The 19,073-nt window shown below is 47.5% G+C and overlaps 1 protein-coding gene across 1 annotated transcript in view; it reads left to right on the top strand.

The window, feature by feature from the left end:
- The window catches only part of LOC131261290 (uncharacterized), a 103,283-nt gene that overhangs the window by 57,414 nt on the left and 26,796 nt on the right, over positions 1–19,073 (top strand). The window contains exons 11-13 of the mRNA XM_058263290.1: positions 10,650–10,821; position 11,112; positions 13,325–13,372. Coding sequence (XP_058119273.1) covers positions 10,650–10,821; position 11,112; positions 13,325–13,372 — 221 coding nt within the window. The remainder of the gene's footprint in view (positions 1–10,649; positions 10,822–11,111; positions 11,113–13,324; positions 13,373–19,073) is intronic.

Consider the following 19,073-nt stretch of genomic DNA (forward strand, 5'->3'; position numbering starts at 1 on the left):
TCCACCTTCGAAAAAAAGTTGAGCAAGGTAAAAGGGATGTTTGTACTGTGGTGTTAATCCTAAGCCAAGGGTACTCAAAAGGAATTAATACCTCCGAACAAAATGTAACATTTTGCAAAGTTTGTTAAGTTTAACCATATTTTGATGAGTATGGCTTGTTCAAGAAAGAGACAAGCGAAAGGCTATGTAAACATTAAAACAATCTATCTTTCTGTATCTGTCAAAACCGTTACCTTTGGCAGTAAAGTAAAGGTGATAAGTTTGTCTGCGAAGCGAATGCGATAGCTTCGGTTGGCCAAATTGCATCGTCGATCACAGAAAATGGTTCTCGGCCCATCCAAGAAATAGAACTCCGAAAGCCCCCTTCACCGACAACCTTCAATCGACATAAAGGGAAACCATCTCTCCCGTGTTCTACTTTCCAATAAAATATGGGTATCTTGAAGCGTCCCGGCGTTCCTATCCACACATTCTATTGACAATAAATCTTGCACATTTGACACTGAAAATTGAAAATATCACATGACAAATAGCGTGCCACGATGATCCATTTTTCATGTTCCCACGAATGTTCCGGAGCTCGCACGGTTACGGTATCCCGGAAGCTGATAGCTGGAAGGCTAACACACGGTGGCTGGAGCAAGGGGGAGTTTAGGGTAGGTGCGAAATTGGATTTTGACCAGCTATCGTGTGGCGCTCGGATTTTTGCACCCTTTTCATCGTCCCGATCGCGATTCTGCAGACTGATTTATTTTCAAACAAAAGGATCGGCAGTTTGTTGGAGGGAGAAAGGGCCCTGACGCATCAAACGATTTTTCCATTTGGAAAGATGCCTGACACCGATATCCCGTATACATTATCAGATTACTTTGAAGCGAAAGTGAGAAGTGGGCCGGGAAAAAGATTTAGTTCCAAATACATCGGATGACGTCAGGATCGGAGTTGAAGTTTCGACACATCTTCTAGATGTTTGTAAATGGTAAAATGGATTAAAAACAGACGATAGTGAGAAGAGGTTATTTTCTTGGTAATCTCAAAATACATCTTCCATGCAACTCAACCAAGAAAATATTTTTCACGTAACCTTCACTCAACCTTCTTCAGCGTTCCGACCCTACCGCCCACCTAATCGGCCAACCAATATCCCTCGCTGACCGTGAACAATGATTCAATTTTCCTTCCATCCAGCTTTACATTTCATCAATATTTCACGAAGCTTTTACGATCCGCCTAAACAATGACATTAGCATCTTCGCGGCGGCTCGAACTGATTCCGGTCCCGTTCGCTACGGGTACTTCCGAAAAATAAAAGCACAACAACCGACGCTCCAGAAGGGACATAAAAGTTTCAGTGCTGTTGGCTTTTGCCACAAAACAGCAGACCGACAACATCGGTTCGAGTTTTGGGGGCTTGTGTAAACCGAGCGCTTTTCATATTCGCGAACAGCGAAGATGCTCGTGGTGAATAAAAGGAAAATATAAAAGAATGTAAAAATGCAGCCTCCTGGACGACCGCAGCAAAGCTTAGCCAAAAGAAGCTGTACGATTCCGACATGTAAAGAAAGCCGGTAGTGGATGGGACGAACGAAAAAAAAGAACCACATCGATACAAAATACGAACACATGCTGAGCCACAACTGCCGAAGGAACGCAAATCTCTTATTAAATCCTATTAATATTCAGAATACCCGACCGAAGTGTCTTTGTAACGCTGCCGGAGGCATTTCGCTGGGTTTATTTTGTTTGCCCTACCTTATCGAATCCATGTTACAACAATCACCAGAGAAAACTGAGGCGGGGTTTTTTGTGTTGTCTTAAAACAACCAAGTGACAGAGATCGTAACAGAAACCACCGCCCGAAATGGCCGTCGCTGATCGGAACAAAAAGGAAATTGCGCTTTCCGCTCAGCACCACACGTGAGTTTAGTCGTTATGATTGTGGCTATGTTGCTTTTATTCCTTATGTCGCTGCAAAAACAAAAATGGGAAATGCTAAAACATATCCCAAAGGCTCTGAATGCTGTTCCGAACGTCTTATACAAACTAAGATAAAATTTCAATAAGCTCTACACAATACGTTGGTCAATAAGGTGGTCCCAAAATCTATTAAAGAAGAATTCAATTAGGGTGACTCGCATCCAGCTGATGGTTGTTTACCAACTTCTGCTGTGGCAGAATCCTGAGCTCCACGAATTTGAAGCTGTTCCAAACGGGCGAGCCACCTTCTGATGAGAGCCAACCTTGTGCGCACCGTTGCAGCGGGAAGATTTCGTTTTAATATTGAACATATCCTTGTCGTGAGACGTCTCTAAATCCCTACATGTATAGAAGCTATTACTGCTTGGATGGTAACAGTCTTTTTCCGGATGGCGCGAAATGGGGGACCAACAGATCTGTAGTCGTTCCAAGGAAGCAAACTTTTAGCAAAACGACACTGAAACGACTAAAACAGCAGGGAATACTCGGATACCTTTATTCGTTACTCGTACCTGCTGTAATGGAGAAAAAATGATTTTCTAAGTACTCAGTACGACCGTTTTCCATTTCAATATAACAATGCGGACCAAAGCTCAAATGGAATGTAGCTGCATACATGAATAAAATGAACTTGAGTTAAATTTATTTTATCCTACGTAAAGCTTTTTAAAGCGATTTTGGGGAAACTAGAGCGACTTTACTTTGAACATGTTTTGTGTGCTCATGAATAATATTCTTTGAATGGATTATGATCTTGTTCTTAGAAAACAAAAGCATTGATGTAACCTACGATAAGAAAACTACTTCATAGTCCCATGGGACACAACACATTGAATTGTTTTCATGTGGTTTTCCATTACCCAATCGTGGTGCTTTGAAAGGAAGTTACAGGAATACAACGTTCGTACTGACACTAGACCACCACAAACTCCAAGAACGGAATCTTCAATCCCAAATCCCAAAAGGGTAATCCAATTAAAAACCACAAAACCTCGGGCAGAAACCGTCCACGCATCGTGTGTCCCATCAGGAATCTTGTTATGGAATCACTATCTAGAAAAGAGGCAGTTTGGAAGCACAGTTTATAGCCCGCAAAACGACACAACGTATCCCGGGAAAATGTGGCCAAAGGCTGCAACCCGCCCTGTTTCCTGGGCGACTGGTTGAAAAGAGTAGCACCTGCCGTTGATAGGGAAAGACATTATTTTCCCAGAAGTCCATCAAGTTGGACAACAAAATCTCCTCCTGAAAGCGCTCCGATCTTTGGCCGACGCACCTCCAGAGTCTAAGCGAGAGGGACCGAAGCATCCATCACATATTTCCGCATTCATTGTGTGGCCCATTAATATCCTGTTGTGGTAGAGTTGTTCGAATAACCCTCTACTTATGTGATGGAAGAATAAAGCCTCAAAGGATTGTTCGTTTTAACCATGCCGAGCGTCTATCGAAGGCATTCTCGGACACAATTGTATTTTTCCAAGCTTTTAGATAGAAAGTACCTGGAAGACTGTAGTTTTGGATAGTTCAAAGGCCCATTAGTAAATACATTGAAAGCCAATTCATCGAACAATAGTTTGCTCCATTCCAATTCCTGTTTCCAACATGTTTGTTATTTATATACCCCTTGCTGGTATTGGAATTTGTATAGCATCCATCGGAAAGAATGCTCATTTTTCACCTCGCAAACCTACCAAACCATCAGCCATTTCCTCCGGCAACCCATGTTCAACCTCCAGCGGGAAGGAAAACGGAAAAAAGGAGGCAAAGGATCAACTTTTCGGCCGCCTAGCTCTGTTGCGCCGCATTCCCTTTGATGGATGCACGGAATTACAGATAGCAACAGAGGAAATCTAAACAAATTTCGTGCTATATTTTACTTTTCCCAATTTCCTTCGGGTTCGGTGCGTCGCCGGGCTGCGTACCAGCTGGCGGACACTTTTTCCAGCCTTTCCCTGCGGTTGCCCGGACGTTACATGGTAGGCTTTCATCGCATTTTCCAAGTGATGGACTTTCCCGCTCAGAGTAGCCTCCTGGTTGGCAGGGCTACATTTCCGTAGGAATTTTTCCTTTCCTGTGAGGTTTTCGTACGGCGTGACCGAACGCCGAAACTCGTCAAACATTGCACGGCCAATGTAGAACGCTGATGGTGCGTACTTTTGGTTGAGCAAACGAATGGTTCTTTGTGTGTGGCCGCAGATCTCTGTGATCGGTCAAAAGGGAAGGTGGCGATTCTTGGCGACTTTTTTTCCTTCCTTCCTTCCTTCCTACTTATGGTCTTATGGTGGCGACCACGTGAACCAAGAATGGCAACTCGAGAGCACTTGCGTGAGTTCGCTCACGAAAAGCGAGAAAAAAATGAACCAAATCGTGCTCCTTGCACTTGTCTTGTTTTTTGTTTCTTCTCCCGTTTTTCCGTGAGCGTACTCTTCGAGCGAAAATAAAGTGAATGTGGTTTAAGTGGAATGAAATGTTTCCTTAATCGTTATCATAAATAATACCCTCAATTGTTCGTCCGTTGCGTTGCGAATGTTTCGTTTGGCTTTCTGTTTCCGTCGATGGCAGGGACTTTCCTTGAACCGGGTGCTTGTTTCGTAACATTTGCCTTCCATTCCCTGGTGTGCCCGATTGTGGGATGGATGAAAAATATGCGACCGATTGCACAACGGACCATGTATTAGCTTTAATTCGTAGAATACCAGCCGTGCGTACATACTTCTCGTCCCTTCCGATGGGCAAGTTTCCATCTCAAGACCGCCCCGACGTGAAGAACACGATCTCGCTTCTTGAGAACGAGCATTGAGCCCGTGTTTTGGAAATGGAAGCTGCTATTCACACTCGCAACAATGCCAACATATTCACCCTCGTGGTGCACCCAGCTGGAGGAGGGAAAATTGCTACGGAAAAACCTGCCCACGCTGCTGAGCTGACGTTTTTATTGAGCGACAAATGGGCACGGGCCGGGGCTCGGAAGGTGGGCGCGATCGGCAAATATAGCTGTCATTTACAAGCATTAACCTTAATTTGACCAAAAACCGAGCCCGTGTGCCACCACGAAGCCCCGGTTGGAAGAAAAATGGTCGATAAGCAGTTTTACGGCGCCGGGAAGGCCCTATGAAGTCGAGAGCTTTCCCGAGCGTTAAAGGAAGCTCCCTCGATAAAGCGGGAAGCATAGAAAATGGGAGAAAAGGGGCACCGACTCCATCGCAAACTGCTGCCGTGCAAATCTTCGTGCGAAAAAGCGAAACGTCGGCATATCGCCTCCCACACCCGGTTGGGGCACTTTTTCAAGCTGCTGGAAAGGTCCTCGGGTAAAGGTGACCATCGGTCGGAAAAATTGAGTACGTTGGCAATTAATGAAAGATGTAGGAAGCCACTCGACCGGCCACACCGCAATGACTTACTTCGCATCGCCGGAAACTAATGATGTCTGGGCGATGAATGGCATACTTAGTATCCGGGCGGCATATTTTCGGACACCATTTCATTATGATATCACTTTGAAAAAGGAAATACACTTACGATGAATGTGTACAACGAACTGTGAAATGTTCCCGCTACATCATTGAAACACAAAAATAAATTGGAACTAGTTATAAAAATAAATACAAACATAACTAACACTTTTCAACAAATCAACTTCTATAACAACATTAAAGCACATGGAAGTACTGAACTGGAAACGAGTCAATCAAGTTGTATCTAACCTCCTAGGACAGCTCGACACGCACGAGCCCTTTAATTTGGCAAAATTAATTACGTTGTGTCCGGTTACAAATTATTTCCATACCGGCCGACCTCGGCACGAACTATTCCGGCAGATTCCGGAGGTGTTGCTAGACACGTCCCACGTCCCCCTGTCGTCTCTTTTTCCGTCCATCCTGGTCAATTCTCGATTGAGTGTTTATTTTTTTACCAACCGATTCGAACCGACGAGAACGACCGGACAAGGAAGTGTGATTAATCATCGCCCTTTAAGGATGCCGCAGCGACTGCTCCAAAAACATTGGGAACCGCCGGGGGTTGGGCCCGCTCGACCACAATGGCGTGGAGTTTTATCCGCAGTGGTTGGAAGGAACCCGAGACCGAGCAACACTGAAGCGCACGTGCGAAGAAGAACGGCTTTGATGTGTGGACGTGTGTTTGCACACGTTTGTTTTATTTTGTCTTTAAACTCTTGTTGTCTTTTTGGGTTTTTGTTTTTTTTTCGAAGTAGCTACCATCGAGATGGTAATACCGGCAACAACACCTTTCGCATGGTTTTGCGGTTCGAGGAAAAGGAAACCTTTGATCGTGATACATACATACATACCTGTTCGGGTGGCAAAGGCGAACGTGCTTGAAACCGTCTTATGTTTCACCCGGGTCGAGTATACAAAAACACCCACAAGTTAGATGGTGGGAGGCATGTTTTTGTCAGCTGATCCGGGAAAATGTGACGGAAAGAAAAAGCGACTGATTGTTGCAACCGACGATGGAGTTGGTTTTATCAAACAAATACGCATCCAGTGAACGAGTCCGACGAGATGCACTCGGGAATTACAATCTTTTCACACAAGATGCTAAAACAACGATCGCGCACGTGTTGGGGCAATCTTTTCCATGATGGTTTCGGGTGCCGAGTGAAAAACACCTACCGTTGGGAGGTGTGACGATGCAATTCCATTTTTCTTTATGTGGTATTTATGTTTGTCATGTGTCAAAATGAATGTTTTCACTCGAGCTTGAGCATCTGGATCGACGTCGGCGGGGATTGGGTTGAATGTGTGCGGATGTGGTTATGAAAAACATTCCCACAAAAGGGCGAAACTAAAAGGAAAACCTAAACGAAACGAACCGCTTTGAGAAAACCATAGAACAGAGGAGGAAAAATTTGCTAAGTAAACCATTCCTAGTCGCCGTGAAAAACGTACAAGGGAAGGTTTCAGCAGGAAGGAATGGATGCAAAACTCTAGTCCTCTTGCGGGCAAAAGCTTTCCCTGGTGCGCCGACCGTATTCCAAAACGTAGTCCGTAGAAGAGGCACGCTTCCGCCCGAGCGTCTGGGAGGAAATGAGCCTCGCAGTCCAACCCGGAAAATGCAGGATACTCGGGACAATCTCGGCGCACACGTTTACCGGGTGTCGGTGCTGACGATGAGCAACTTACTCCGTGCAATCGCAGCATTATGGCGCTACAAATGGGATGGCACTCAAAAACAAGAGTAAAAGAGATATATAAAAAAAACACACAACATGGAAAACTCACCCACACCCATTTCCGCAATCCAAGCCCGTTTTATTGGCAATGTCAGATGGACCGACGAAAGGTGAAGGAAAAGGCGGGAGCCGTGGGAGGATAAGCGGAGGGTTCCATCATCCTCATTTCCATGCTACACGGTAGAAAGGATTTTTATCATAAGTATCATCAGCATCACCAGCAGCAGCATCATCATGAACATCAACACCGACCGACGCCAACAACTTCATTCTGTTCGTGCGGGACGCCGAAATGGGCCGCGCTCGCCGAGTATCCTCCCTGGTTCCTCCTTCCCCGCCTCCCGGGACAACGATGGCCATTGAATGGGGTGGGTTTTGCACGCGCTTTAGCGCAACATAAACTTCAGCATAAGTATGCATGCATGTAAAAACGGCAAACATAAACCAGTGCCCGGGCAATGTGGGCAGCGAGACTGGCACCTTTAGTGAGTGGTTTTAACCTGCCGGTAACGCTCGTCCTTGTTCGGCAGAAGTATCGGCCCTCCCGCACCACGGGTTTGGGTGGCAATTTGAACTGATGGTCGTTTTGCGCTGAGCACACGACGGTGCTTTACAATGTGTTGATTGATATGATAAAGGAACGTAAGAGCCTAGTGTTGTGCAGTACATTTCTTTCAACAGACATGGCACTCGAACGGGGTCGAGGCGGATGGGGTGCGATATCAGCGAAGCATAAAGACGGCGCAGTGCCATAAATATCAGCTTGCCGAGCAGATTATCATGTTAATGATGATGCGTGTGGCGTGGTTACCATAAGGCCTCGTTACCTGCCTTCGAGATGAAAAATGCTCGGCATATCTGCGAAGTGCTAGACATTTTAATGATCGGTCTATTTGCAGGGTATGCATGTACAGATGAAATCTCTTATACAAAGAAACATCTAAAATGCTCATGCATTGCAAATGAATCTCATACTCCGCAACAAAAATTATAAATCATAAAACATGCCAAACGCGCTCCTGAGACCAGAATTTATACATTATTAATCAGAACTCAATTGAAACCTGACTATTCCAACAAGAAAATGGGTTTATCATTGAAATTGGATATGAAAAATAAAGATCATTAGCACATTTTTCACATACAAATTTCATCATTTCCTAAAAGCATGACAAACATGAGTGACAATTTGTTATATTATCACAAGCTTTAAGATTTTAGAAAAAAATATGTTTGAATGCTATCAGTATGTATAGAACCAATAAATTAAAATTGATTTTCTAATACCACACAACTGTTTCTTGTAATCAACTTAGAAACTTTCAATATGGTATACGATGTGGGACGGATAATTGAATGAAAACCAAACTGCACATTTTTCTGCATTTGATCGTCCTTGATTCATTGGCATAAGAAAACTTAAATGTTCAATCTGAGGGATTAGTAAGCATGCACGTCCCTCCTCTGTTTCAATCGTACCCTAGCGTCCTCAGGGTGTTAGATGTAAGATTATAGCACAAATCGTCACCCACATTTCCTATCGATCTAATTCCCTGCGGGAGATTCCCAAGGATTCACTTTGGATACGATAGCGTGTGTATTGAAATAAATCTATCCAGATCCACTTGAGACCTCTTGAAAAATATCCTTACGACGGACGATTCGAAGGAAAAGAAAAACACAAACAAAATGAACAACGCTTCGGTGACGAAAGTGGTTCCTCTTCGGGTGAGGGCGTGTCGAGAGATCATCTGCGCTGGTGTCCTTAATCCCAACACCCAGTGGTGAGAAACTTGGAGCCTACAGAGCAATCCGGAACATGGCTGCCGACCTGTTTGTTCAGGAGTTCTTGTTTTCAAATCCATGATCCGAAAGCAGGATTTAAGTTTCCATACGGACTCAAATGGAATTACTCTTGGCGATTCGTTTCGAACAGGATGAATGTCGATACCATGCCTTTTTCGTAGGATGTGTTAGTTAAATGTTGGCTGGTGTAGCTTGTGGACTTTGTGGGATGGGAGTAATTTGAATTTCTAATTAATTACTACAAGGCCTCGCTACCAGCCACTAGCGTTTTCATTCTCTCGATAACTCATCTTCCCCTGAGCGTTACGAAGACTTCGGTCGGCACTAGATCCCTCTACCAACCGGTTGTTTCGCAAAGTTTGGCGAGTGACTTCGAACGGGTCTTTTGCCGGATTGCCACAGATTCCACCACCAGCCGATCTGTGCCACTGGAACAGATGTGCCATCACTGTGAGTTACAACATGGTTGGGGCAACGGTTGGAATGTAGTCCTTGTATCAGCACCCGTTGTGGAACGATGGCACCGTCCATCCATCCTTTGCCATCAAGATCGTCGCTCGGATTACAACTTTATCTCTTAATGGGTTTCGTTCGCCCCGTGTCATAGTCCAGCGGGCTCCAGCTGGGCAACAATGGACGACGGAAGGGCACAGCGAAGCGACCAACGAGTCCGGAAATCTCCTGGGAACAGGCTGGCACAATAAGGCAACCCGACATCACCAGAGAATAGAATGTTGCAGATCACATCTAGCAATGGGCCATCCATTTCCGTCTCGGAAAAGCCCCCCGTGAGCGGCTCAACCGAAGAAGTGGTACCCTTTTTTTTTTGTGTGTGTGTGTGTGTGTGTGTGTGTGTGTGTGTGTGTGTGTGTGTGTGTGTAATGACATTTTATCAGGGTTTCCAAACTGTGAATTGCTTTCCAATGCACTTACGTCGTACCAAGGAAGAATAAACAACTAGCATTTTCTCGGCTGAGAGAGAAGCTTTTAAAATGAAAACTCTCAACGTGAACGGAAATCTTTAATACTTCGAAGTGCGTCGAGCTTCCATTAGCCATATCGCCTTAAACGAACACAACTCTTACTATGGACTTATGGTGCTCCATCGCTTTACTAAAAGCCGGTTCTTTACGATCAATCTTATCGGTAGAAGCTTCGATTCTTTCTAGGAAACTATGCCTACCGACTCGGTGAAAGGCAAGCACTACAAATTCTTTTACATAAATCTGTCCACTGAGGAGCTTTGTATTCGGTTGAAGCATGTTCAGCAAGCCATTCGTAACGTTGACTTGCAATGCTTGAGCTCATCTTTGTTTAATTAACTTAACGCATGCATTCTGCAAACATCGAATCAGATTCTTGCAATGCTCTAGATATTTCCTGTTGGATTAGGTCAAGTTAATTAACTTCTCGGTTGTTAGGAATAGTTTTCACAAAGCCGAAGCAATTAAAACCTCTGGAAACTGACTTACGGGTCATGTTATACATTATGGAAATCTCTGAATAGAGTAATTTTTTTAAAAGGACATAGCTTATACTAAGTTTGGATTTGTTTTCACTTAACTTTTGTTTGACACCAGATACCACATACAGCTCTTTTATTAAATTAAAACTCCATTCGATCTTTCTAACTCTGTTTCGTCAATTCTTTTGCACCGATTTGTACTTGCAGCGAAAAGGCCGACCTAAAGTCCCGCTCCGATAGTACGAGCGTGCCGCCACTGGACTCGATCTACACGACGCCGACCGGGTTCCACAGTCAGCACCATCACCATCACCATCCGCATCATGCCGCGCACCATCCGCACCAGAACGGAACGCCCGGCTCGCCGGAAGCAATGAAGGTACGCATGGCTGCGATGATATTGCAGCCACCGACAAGGGTTTAGCAGACGCCAAACAGTGAGACCGACTGCACGGTGAAGGAGTCGCTCACGGACGGCGGCTCGACCGCGGGCTCCACCGGGAGTCCGGCACCGGGTGAGGGCTGCCCGGCAGCGGCCGGCACGGTCGAGGGTATTGACGAGCCGTGCGGCCGCGATAGGGCACCGTCCCAGTCGCAGGGGTCTCGCCAGGGTGAGGCGGTATCGGCCGCAGGGATGGAGGAGAACCCCGGGTTGCGCCTGCCGACGAGAGTGAGTGATTATGGTTTGGAACGGTTCAACCGGTTGCTGGACCGGCTGGAAAGGGGCAATTTTTTAATCAAAACTAGTTTTAAGAAGTCCTACTCGTTAATTCTAATGTCGCGTAGTTCGGCACCGGCCGGAGACATAGCGGCAGCATCAGCAGAGGGTGGTGAGCCTACCAAAGGTAACAACAGCAGTAGTAGCGCGAGTAGTAGCAGCAATAGCAGCACCGCGTACACGGGTACTTCAAGCGGGACATCTGGTGGTTGGAGACGACCACGACGTCCCGGGAAGGATCTCGGCTCGACGGCTGGAGGATCCCTTCGAGGGTGGTACCCGAAGGCGAGAGGGGCATTGATAAAGGCCAACTCTAGCTCGGGTCTCTACCAGCTAGCGTTGGGAAGTGAAAGAAGCCGCGACGGGGAGACGGAGGTAGGGGCGACCACCGAGAAGGTAACTTCCGCCGGTGGCAAACCGGGTACGATTCCAACAGGTTCCGACACACCGGCGACCGCCAACGATTCCTCCAGCGCCCCCGCGGAACGTTTGTCACCAGCTCGGCATTCACATCCGGCACCGGAAGTAGCACCAGAGGCATCCAGCATCGAGCGCAATTACAATGGCGTCGGTTTAACGCAATCAGGCACGCCCGCTGTCGAAAAGGACTGCCAAAGCCACAGCACCAACGAGAGCGAAGAGTTCTGCCGGTCGGAAGTGTACGATAACGATTCCGGTTCCGGTGGCCGCACCGAGCTGGGCAATCGGCCCCCGGACGGAAGCCGTCGGCAGCGGAGTCCGAGGAAGGCGACCGACCGCAAGCCCTCCCCGACGCCACATGGCAATTACGAAAACATCCGCCCGTCGGCGGAGGAAGCTGGAGAACGCGGTCCATCGCATTGGTGCGATAGTCGAACGTTGGGTCACGGCTACCGGAAATCCGGCGGTCGAAGAAAATCGAACACTCCCGCACTCACCTGGGGAGCGTTCCAGGTCGACGACGACGACAACGATGACCCCGACGACGGCTGGAGTCAGTGCGAGGAGAGTGAACGGTTGAGCATGAGCCTTCCGCACGCGAGCGCCGAGTTCCAGTGGCAATCGGGCGCCGGTGCCGTGCCGATACAATTCTTCCAGCGCCAGGACTACATCCAGCCGACGGCCAACGATGGGTCTGATTTCCCAGCGGACCACTTGGGGAGCGAGGAGCCGGGTGGAAAACGGCATGGCAAGAAACGCTGGTTGGGTGGCAATAAAAAAAGTCAATTCACCACGAGCGCCATTGGCCGGGGCGACCTCGCCGGGCAGGAGATGGGTAATAAAATACCCCACGACCGTTCGTTCCAGCTGCCCTCGCTATTTGGCCCGGCGGGCGGCGGTAAGGGACGCCCGCGGCCGGAGAAGGTGCCGCAGTTGAAAAATATAAATCTTCATTTTCCCAATAAAACCAGTCTCCAGCAGCTTCATCAGAAGCAGCAGCAGCAGCAGCAGCAGGACTTCGATGGATTCCATCCACAACACGAGCTTACCACGTCCGGGGGGGTCCTGGTGCCACCAGCAGGTCCCGCATCCCACCGAACCCCCCCTGGGGTGGGGAAAAGTGAGCGAAAGTACTTCAATAAAGCGAAATCTCATTTCCTGAAACTTGGCCAAAAGTGTCGCCTCGTGCTGGCAGCGGGTGGTACAGCTGGAACCGGCTCCGGAAGGGCACGTTCCGGGTCGAGAGGTTACCAGCAGCAGCAACAGCACCACCAACACATCAGCTCGTACAACCTGGACGACCTCATCAAGGCGACGCACAAGTACGAGGAGAACGAGTCGGCCAACCTTAGCCAGAAGATTGTCTACAAGAGCTACAAGTCCGAGCTAGATCTCACCAAAAACCTAGCCTACCTGGACAGTTTCCTGAACGAACACTTCGATCAGGAGCAGGTAGTGTCGGAACGGCGGCAGATTGGTGGCCGAAACCAACGTCACAAGCGGGCCAAGTCGTGCACGAAAAGTCTGCACGAGTCGTCCGCGAAGGTGAGCGCCATGTCGGAGAGCACGGTTGAGACGGGCACCTCAAACCTGATCCAGCTGGAGGACGTTTGGTCCGGAGCAACCAGGGGTCAGTGGGCGGCAAACAATACCAGCTCGAGCTCTAGCGAGTATCTCCGTAACAATCTATCGACGGCGCGTGCTCTGGCCAAGCCGGAGGGCAGAGTAAAGGGTAAGTTGAAAGGTTTTCTTACGCTTACGGATGGAACTCCATTGGAAGGACAGCTGCACGGCGCTGAAGACGATGATGAAGACGAGGAAGATGATGACGATGAGGATGATGAGGAGGAAGAAGAGCAGGATGCAGCGGACGACGACAGGATGCTGCTGTACGATGCAACGGGATTCACGAACGCTCTCGGAAATAGCGCCTCACATGGTCCATCCTCCGCGAGAGCCCACGGAGCTGTGTTGGTGGAGCAGTATGGCAAAAATAACGCTACCTCCAGTTCTCTTAGTAGCAGCGATTACGCATCCGTTTATAGTGCCACCTCGAGTGGAAACGGCGCTCCAAAGTCTGGCCCGATGAAGCTTCTGTCTACACCGGAGGAAGCAATGTCCGGGGAACATCAGCCGACTGGGTCGCGCCTGCAGCAATCCGCTCGCATAAAGCAACAACTGTTGCACACCAACAACGCCACCAATCCCTTCGCGACGCCTACCGGGGGGGACCAGCTCGCGGGACTATCGATCGAAGCTCCCACCACCGGATACGCGCAGCATCATCGTATCTACAACAATTTTCTCGAGCCGATGGCAGATGGAACCGGTGCGTTCGCCGTTCCCGGTTCGCCGAAGGCTTCGGCCGCTTCCCGGCGGATGGAGAAGAACCATCGGTTGCGAAGCAACACGCACTCCATCGCGTACGCGAGCGAAAGTGGTCGCCATCTGCTACCGGCGGCCACATCGCCCCGTGCCACCCGCGCCATCGACCGCTACGAATATCGCGTGCAGTCACAGCCTCAACACCCCTCGAACACCGGAAGCCGCCCGATGGCAGCGGTATCCATGGAGACTGATTTGACATATCAAGAGGATTACCTCGAGCACTATCAGCACGCGGCTGCCCGGGCCCTTCGCTCTTCCACGTCGTCGGCCGGTGGCGATAGGGCGCTTCAGTATCTGCACCGGGCACGTCACCGCACCGCGCAACCGATGTCGCCCACGCTGCGCCACAGTAATCCCACCGCGGGCCCTCGAAACAATGGGCCAGCTAACGAGAACTCCGCCCCCGATGCGGACGATCAAGACCACGAGCCCGGTTTCGTCGAGTGTGCCGTAGAAGTCGGCGAGGACGGGTCTAGCATTCCCATCGATGACACCCCCTTCGATGCGGATGTCAGCGATGAGATGCTGCTCCTGGTAAGCGCACCGATAGACATCCGCCGGAACAACGTTCCCGGCGCCGACCATCCGTTCGTCGGTAGCGCGCGGGAAAAGAGCCTGCACAATGCGTTCGCCGAGCTGCAGCACGATATCCCGGCGGTCACCGGCAGGACGAAGAAGACGAACGAACCGCTTACGGGCTCCGACTCGGGCATCGAGAACGACGGTAAGCACCTACTTAGCTATCAACCGCAGGGTTACGATTTGAGCAGTAATCAGCTCTTCAACGATGACTACCGACCACTGGGAAGTGTCGGAGACCCGGGTGTTGCCTCACGCCATCGCTCAGCGACCCTATCCGCGTCCGGCTTGGGGGCTCATCGCGGTTCGCGCAAGACTTCCCCGGGTGCCAAAGGACCTACGGCGATGGGTAACAGCTTCCTCAACTATGGCCCACATCGGGTTATCGTGTCCCAATCGCACAAGGAGCGCGGTGAGGTTGTGCTGGAGTACGAGTGTTAGCAGGAACCGCTGGACGTGCCCCTTGCCAACCGCTGTGGTCGCTCCCCGTAACGGCACCCATCTCCCCTATCCGGTTCGGTTGTATGTATGTAAATGTTACGTGATAACGACAATAACTAGCACCATAAGGCTCCCCGTAGGTATATCTCTACTCTACTACCCATTATCGTTACTCAATCTCGATCGCTCACATAAACCTTACGATGCATCCACGGCAGAACTGCTGCACACCGTCGAGCGGAACTGGAACAGTTCCGTTCCCGGGGAGTTTCTACTGTGAAACCAAATAAGCAAAAAACAACAGCACCAGACAGGAAATGGAAAGACACAGTTTCACGTACTGGTTGAACGTTTTACTCAGTCTGTCTGGTTTTTTCCTGTCTAATAGATAGTGTAAGCTTCTTTGCAATTGTAAAAACCAAATCAGCATAACAAAACGAAATTAACTCGTCAGTCAGTTTAAGTACTCATACATGTACGTGTAGATAGCGTCGTACGCAAAAGGAAAAACTATTACATCGTTACGATATTGGAAATTATAATGATCGTTAATGAGCAGCAAAATGACAGCATGAAGCGCAGGTAGACGTGACAAATACAAGGTTTGTTCATATTGCAGTTTGACGTTTATGTTACGCTTTTCAGAATAGTTTAAAAGTCCAACGAGTCAATTGGAAGTTATATTTCGACCAAAGGGAAGAGTAGCGTGTCGTTTAAACCGTACAGAATGCTGTTAAGTTGGTTTAGTAAGAATAAGCTCTTATATTATCAGATAAACTTTATTCAGAAGCGTTTGTGGTGGAATGAGAAGTAGTATTGGATGAGAGACCCGTGATTGATACTTACACAATATGTGTAGGCCTTAAATAATTACAAAGATAATTGTTTCGATTATTTGATCACAAAACAAACTAGCAGAAAATTTGTTAAATATAAAATTCTACAACATTAAGAATTTGTTGTCAGGTCTGCTTCGGGTTTCAATTGGTGAAAAACTTAATGTTTAAATCACGCAATGGTCAAACTTTCACTCGCATCAAACCACAAACGTTCGACGATAACGCACGAATCGAATGCACAGATGTCGGTAGAGAAGTTAACTCAACATCACGAGATCACAAGAAGCAGCATTCCCCGAAACATACTCATTATGAAAATTGCCACGCTGCGAAAAGCGTTCGTTAGCACAAATTCACGCTCTTGTTAATTAAACTCGCTTCAACCAAGTCATGTCGGACTTCTTCTGATGCAGCAAGCGGCAAGTGAACGGAGCAAATAGTACGAACTACCATCAAACAGTATGCCAATCCGTTTCGTTCTCTACCCAACTTCGCTAGCTTAGTTGAATGGAAGTCGGCTAGCGGTCGGTTTTTTACAGCAACCGAAAAAAATTGTAGCATCCCTAGTAGTAAAATAATTCAAGACTCGCGAATCAAACGTCGAAAGCAAAGGGATATTTGTAAAGTGGAAGCTCAACCAACCAGACAGCAAAGCATTACGCCATTGTCGGCTTCATTTTCCCACTCCAACCGTTCTTCAAAACCATAATCACTCGCTCGACTGCACCGCAAGCCGGAATGCAGTGTCGGCCGGGTTCCGGCACCGAAAGTAAAACACATTTACATTGCCAACCCAAGGCATCCGAGGGGGTGCCGGGTGCAAAAGTGAACACCAACCAGCTAGCCATTCATATGGATACCATCGGGGTTTTTGTTTTTAAATTTAAACTACTTTGTTTGGGTTTCTGTTCCGAAAGATTTCACCCTCGTTGCCACTCCGCACACGGAACGCAACGAAGGCAACACGACAACAGATTTCACATTTCTTTAGTACTTAAGCAAACAATCAACCAAAAAACAAAACCAACTTACTAACGCGACGAACGAAGCAAAACTTTAACATGCAAACCAACACCGTAGGTTTCTCCCTTAACGCATACGCAACCAGCAAACCAGCAACCATCACACGAACAGTGAAACAATTCACCGGCTTTTAATTTTCGTTTTTCCCAGTTTTCCTTTCCAAACATACATAAAAAACACACACACACAACACCGCGCCAAATGCATTCAATTTCCTTCATCAGCCTGGGCAGTGCAGGCAGTTGACTTTGCTTCCGTTCCGATGTTTTGCATTTACTAGCGATTGTTTATGTTTTTCTTTTCCCTGTTTTTTCCAAATTTATACAACCTTTTTTTCCTGTTCGCTTTTTGGTTAATGGTTTTCAGCTGCGCTTCCAGGATGTTTTCTTTAGAATATTTATGATTTGTGTGTTCATCACTATGCAAGAGTGTTTTTCTTTTCCGTTTTTAGTTTTATTTATTGATCAGGTACAGTGCGCTTAGTTTGTAGAAGCTCTGTGTTTTTTTTTTATTTAGTATTTTTCCTATCAAATTTATGTTTAAGGAACTCAAAGCGGTTTTATTCTAACCATAACGGTTTGTTTTCGTTTGATAAATTAATCTTAATTTAATAGTTTTTAATGTTCGGTTGTGTATTGTATGGTTGCAGAAACGCTATTATTTCCGAAGGCTGAATCGTTGAATACATGGTGAATGATCGAAAGATCGAAACAAACAAAACAAACGTTTTCATTTCACTCTAACACCCGTCACAAAATGTCACGCTACACGTATCAATACATGTTTGAAATATTCGAAAACATAAGGCACGCAGCACATTCCCACACGGAAACACACGAAGGAAAAAGTAATATCGGTTTATTTTATTCCAGCCCTCATGAGCTGCTTTTGAGTTCGTTTCAATCATCCCCATTTCGAGTGTCAGTGTTTTCGTCGTTATACTTACTTTTTCCCTACTGTTCTATAACTACATCCCTTTCTACCATCGAGGGCCCAACTCTGCCAATGAACTCTTCCCGTCCAATTCCTACCAATCGCACGCAGACAACGACGCAAACGACTGGAAAAGAAAATCATCATCCAAACCGATACCGGTCCCATTAAGCACCATCCATCGCCGGAAAGAAAGGATCGCAGCGAGAGACTAATGAAAGCACTCACACATACTTTCCTGGAAAAACAACAATCCGCGTCCTTTATAGGGACTACTTTTGCAATCAGATTGCAATCGAGCTAATCAAATGGTGGACGCCTCGTTGCAGGAGGGATGGATTAAAAATTATCGACTGAAACATTCCCGGTCGGATTGGTAAACTTGGTAGCAAAAACAGAAAAGGAAAATTGCTAGAATTCTCCTTTCATCCGGTCCCTTTGTGTGACGTGCTATTTTTCACCATTCGATGGACTTTTGTTTACTTGTGTGATGTTTTTTTCTGTTGAGATGTATCAAGCTTTCACTCCGGGCAGCCAAGTGAGCTGCTTCATTTATTTCATTTTATCCTGGCACCTCTTACCCGCACACTTCACATCCGGTGTCTGTGCTAGTGCGACCTTTAAGTAGCCTCGAAGCCGACTGCATCGGATCGAGTTGGTCGAGTTTCTTCTGGACATTTTGTGAATTTTCTTCTGCACGCTTCCGACCTTACTTACGATAACGAACCCCATTTTCGTGTTCTCTATTTGTTTTCGTCGCCCGGCTGCACCAACGGCTCTCCAATCAACGTTCCGCGTCGGATCGTGTGCCAATCCACCGCTCCTGTTTTCACCCACTCCAATGTGGGACGGGGGTGATTTTTAACGTCGACAAAATAACGAACGAATCCCGAACGTACCATACCAGACCCGATAAACCGGCACACTCCACCGACAACAACTCGACCACTCTCATTAAACTCACCTACATCGCACTCTCCCACCACCCATCGACAACTCCTTCCCGCCATGAGGGCCCTCTCCGGAACGGGACAAACGACGAGGTCTACCGTCAACAAAGACGCCAACCCTAAACCGAACCGAACACCGACACCATCACGATCATCACGATCTACTCCCACCGACAACCCATCCGATCGTCTCACTAGCTCACGGTATCTATCTCCCTTTGTCTTTGGTTTGTGTTTGCTCACGAATGTGTTTGTGTGTGTATGGTTTTTTCGTTTTTCCATTCCTTTCTGCGTGTATTTTCACGGTTCACGATTGTCGTTGCTCAGCAGGAAGAGAGAC

The sequence above is a fragment of the Anopheles coustani genome, chromosome 3, assembly GCF_943734705.1.
Source record: "Anopheles coustani chromosome 3, idAnoCousDA_361_x.2, whole genome shotgun sequence".
NCBI lineage: Eukaryota > Metazoa > Arthropoda > Insecta > Diptera > Culicidae > Anopheles > Anopheles coustani.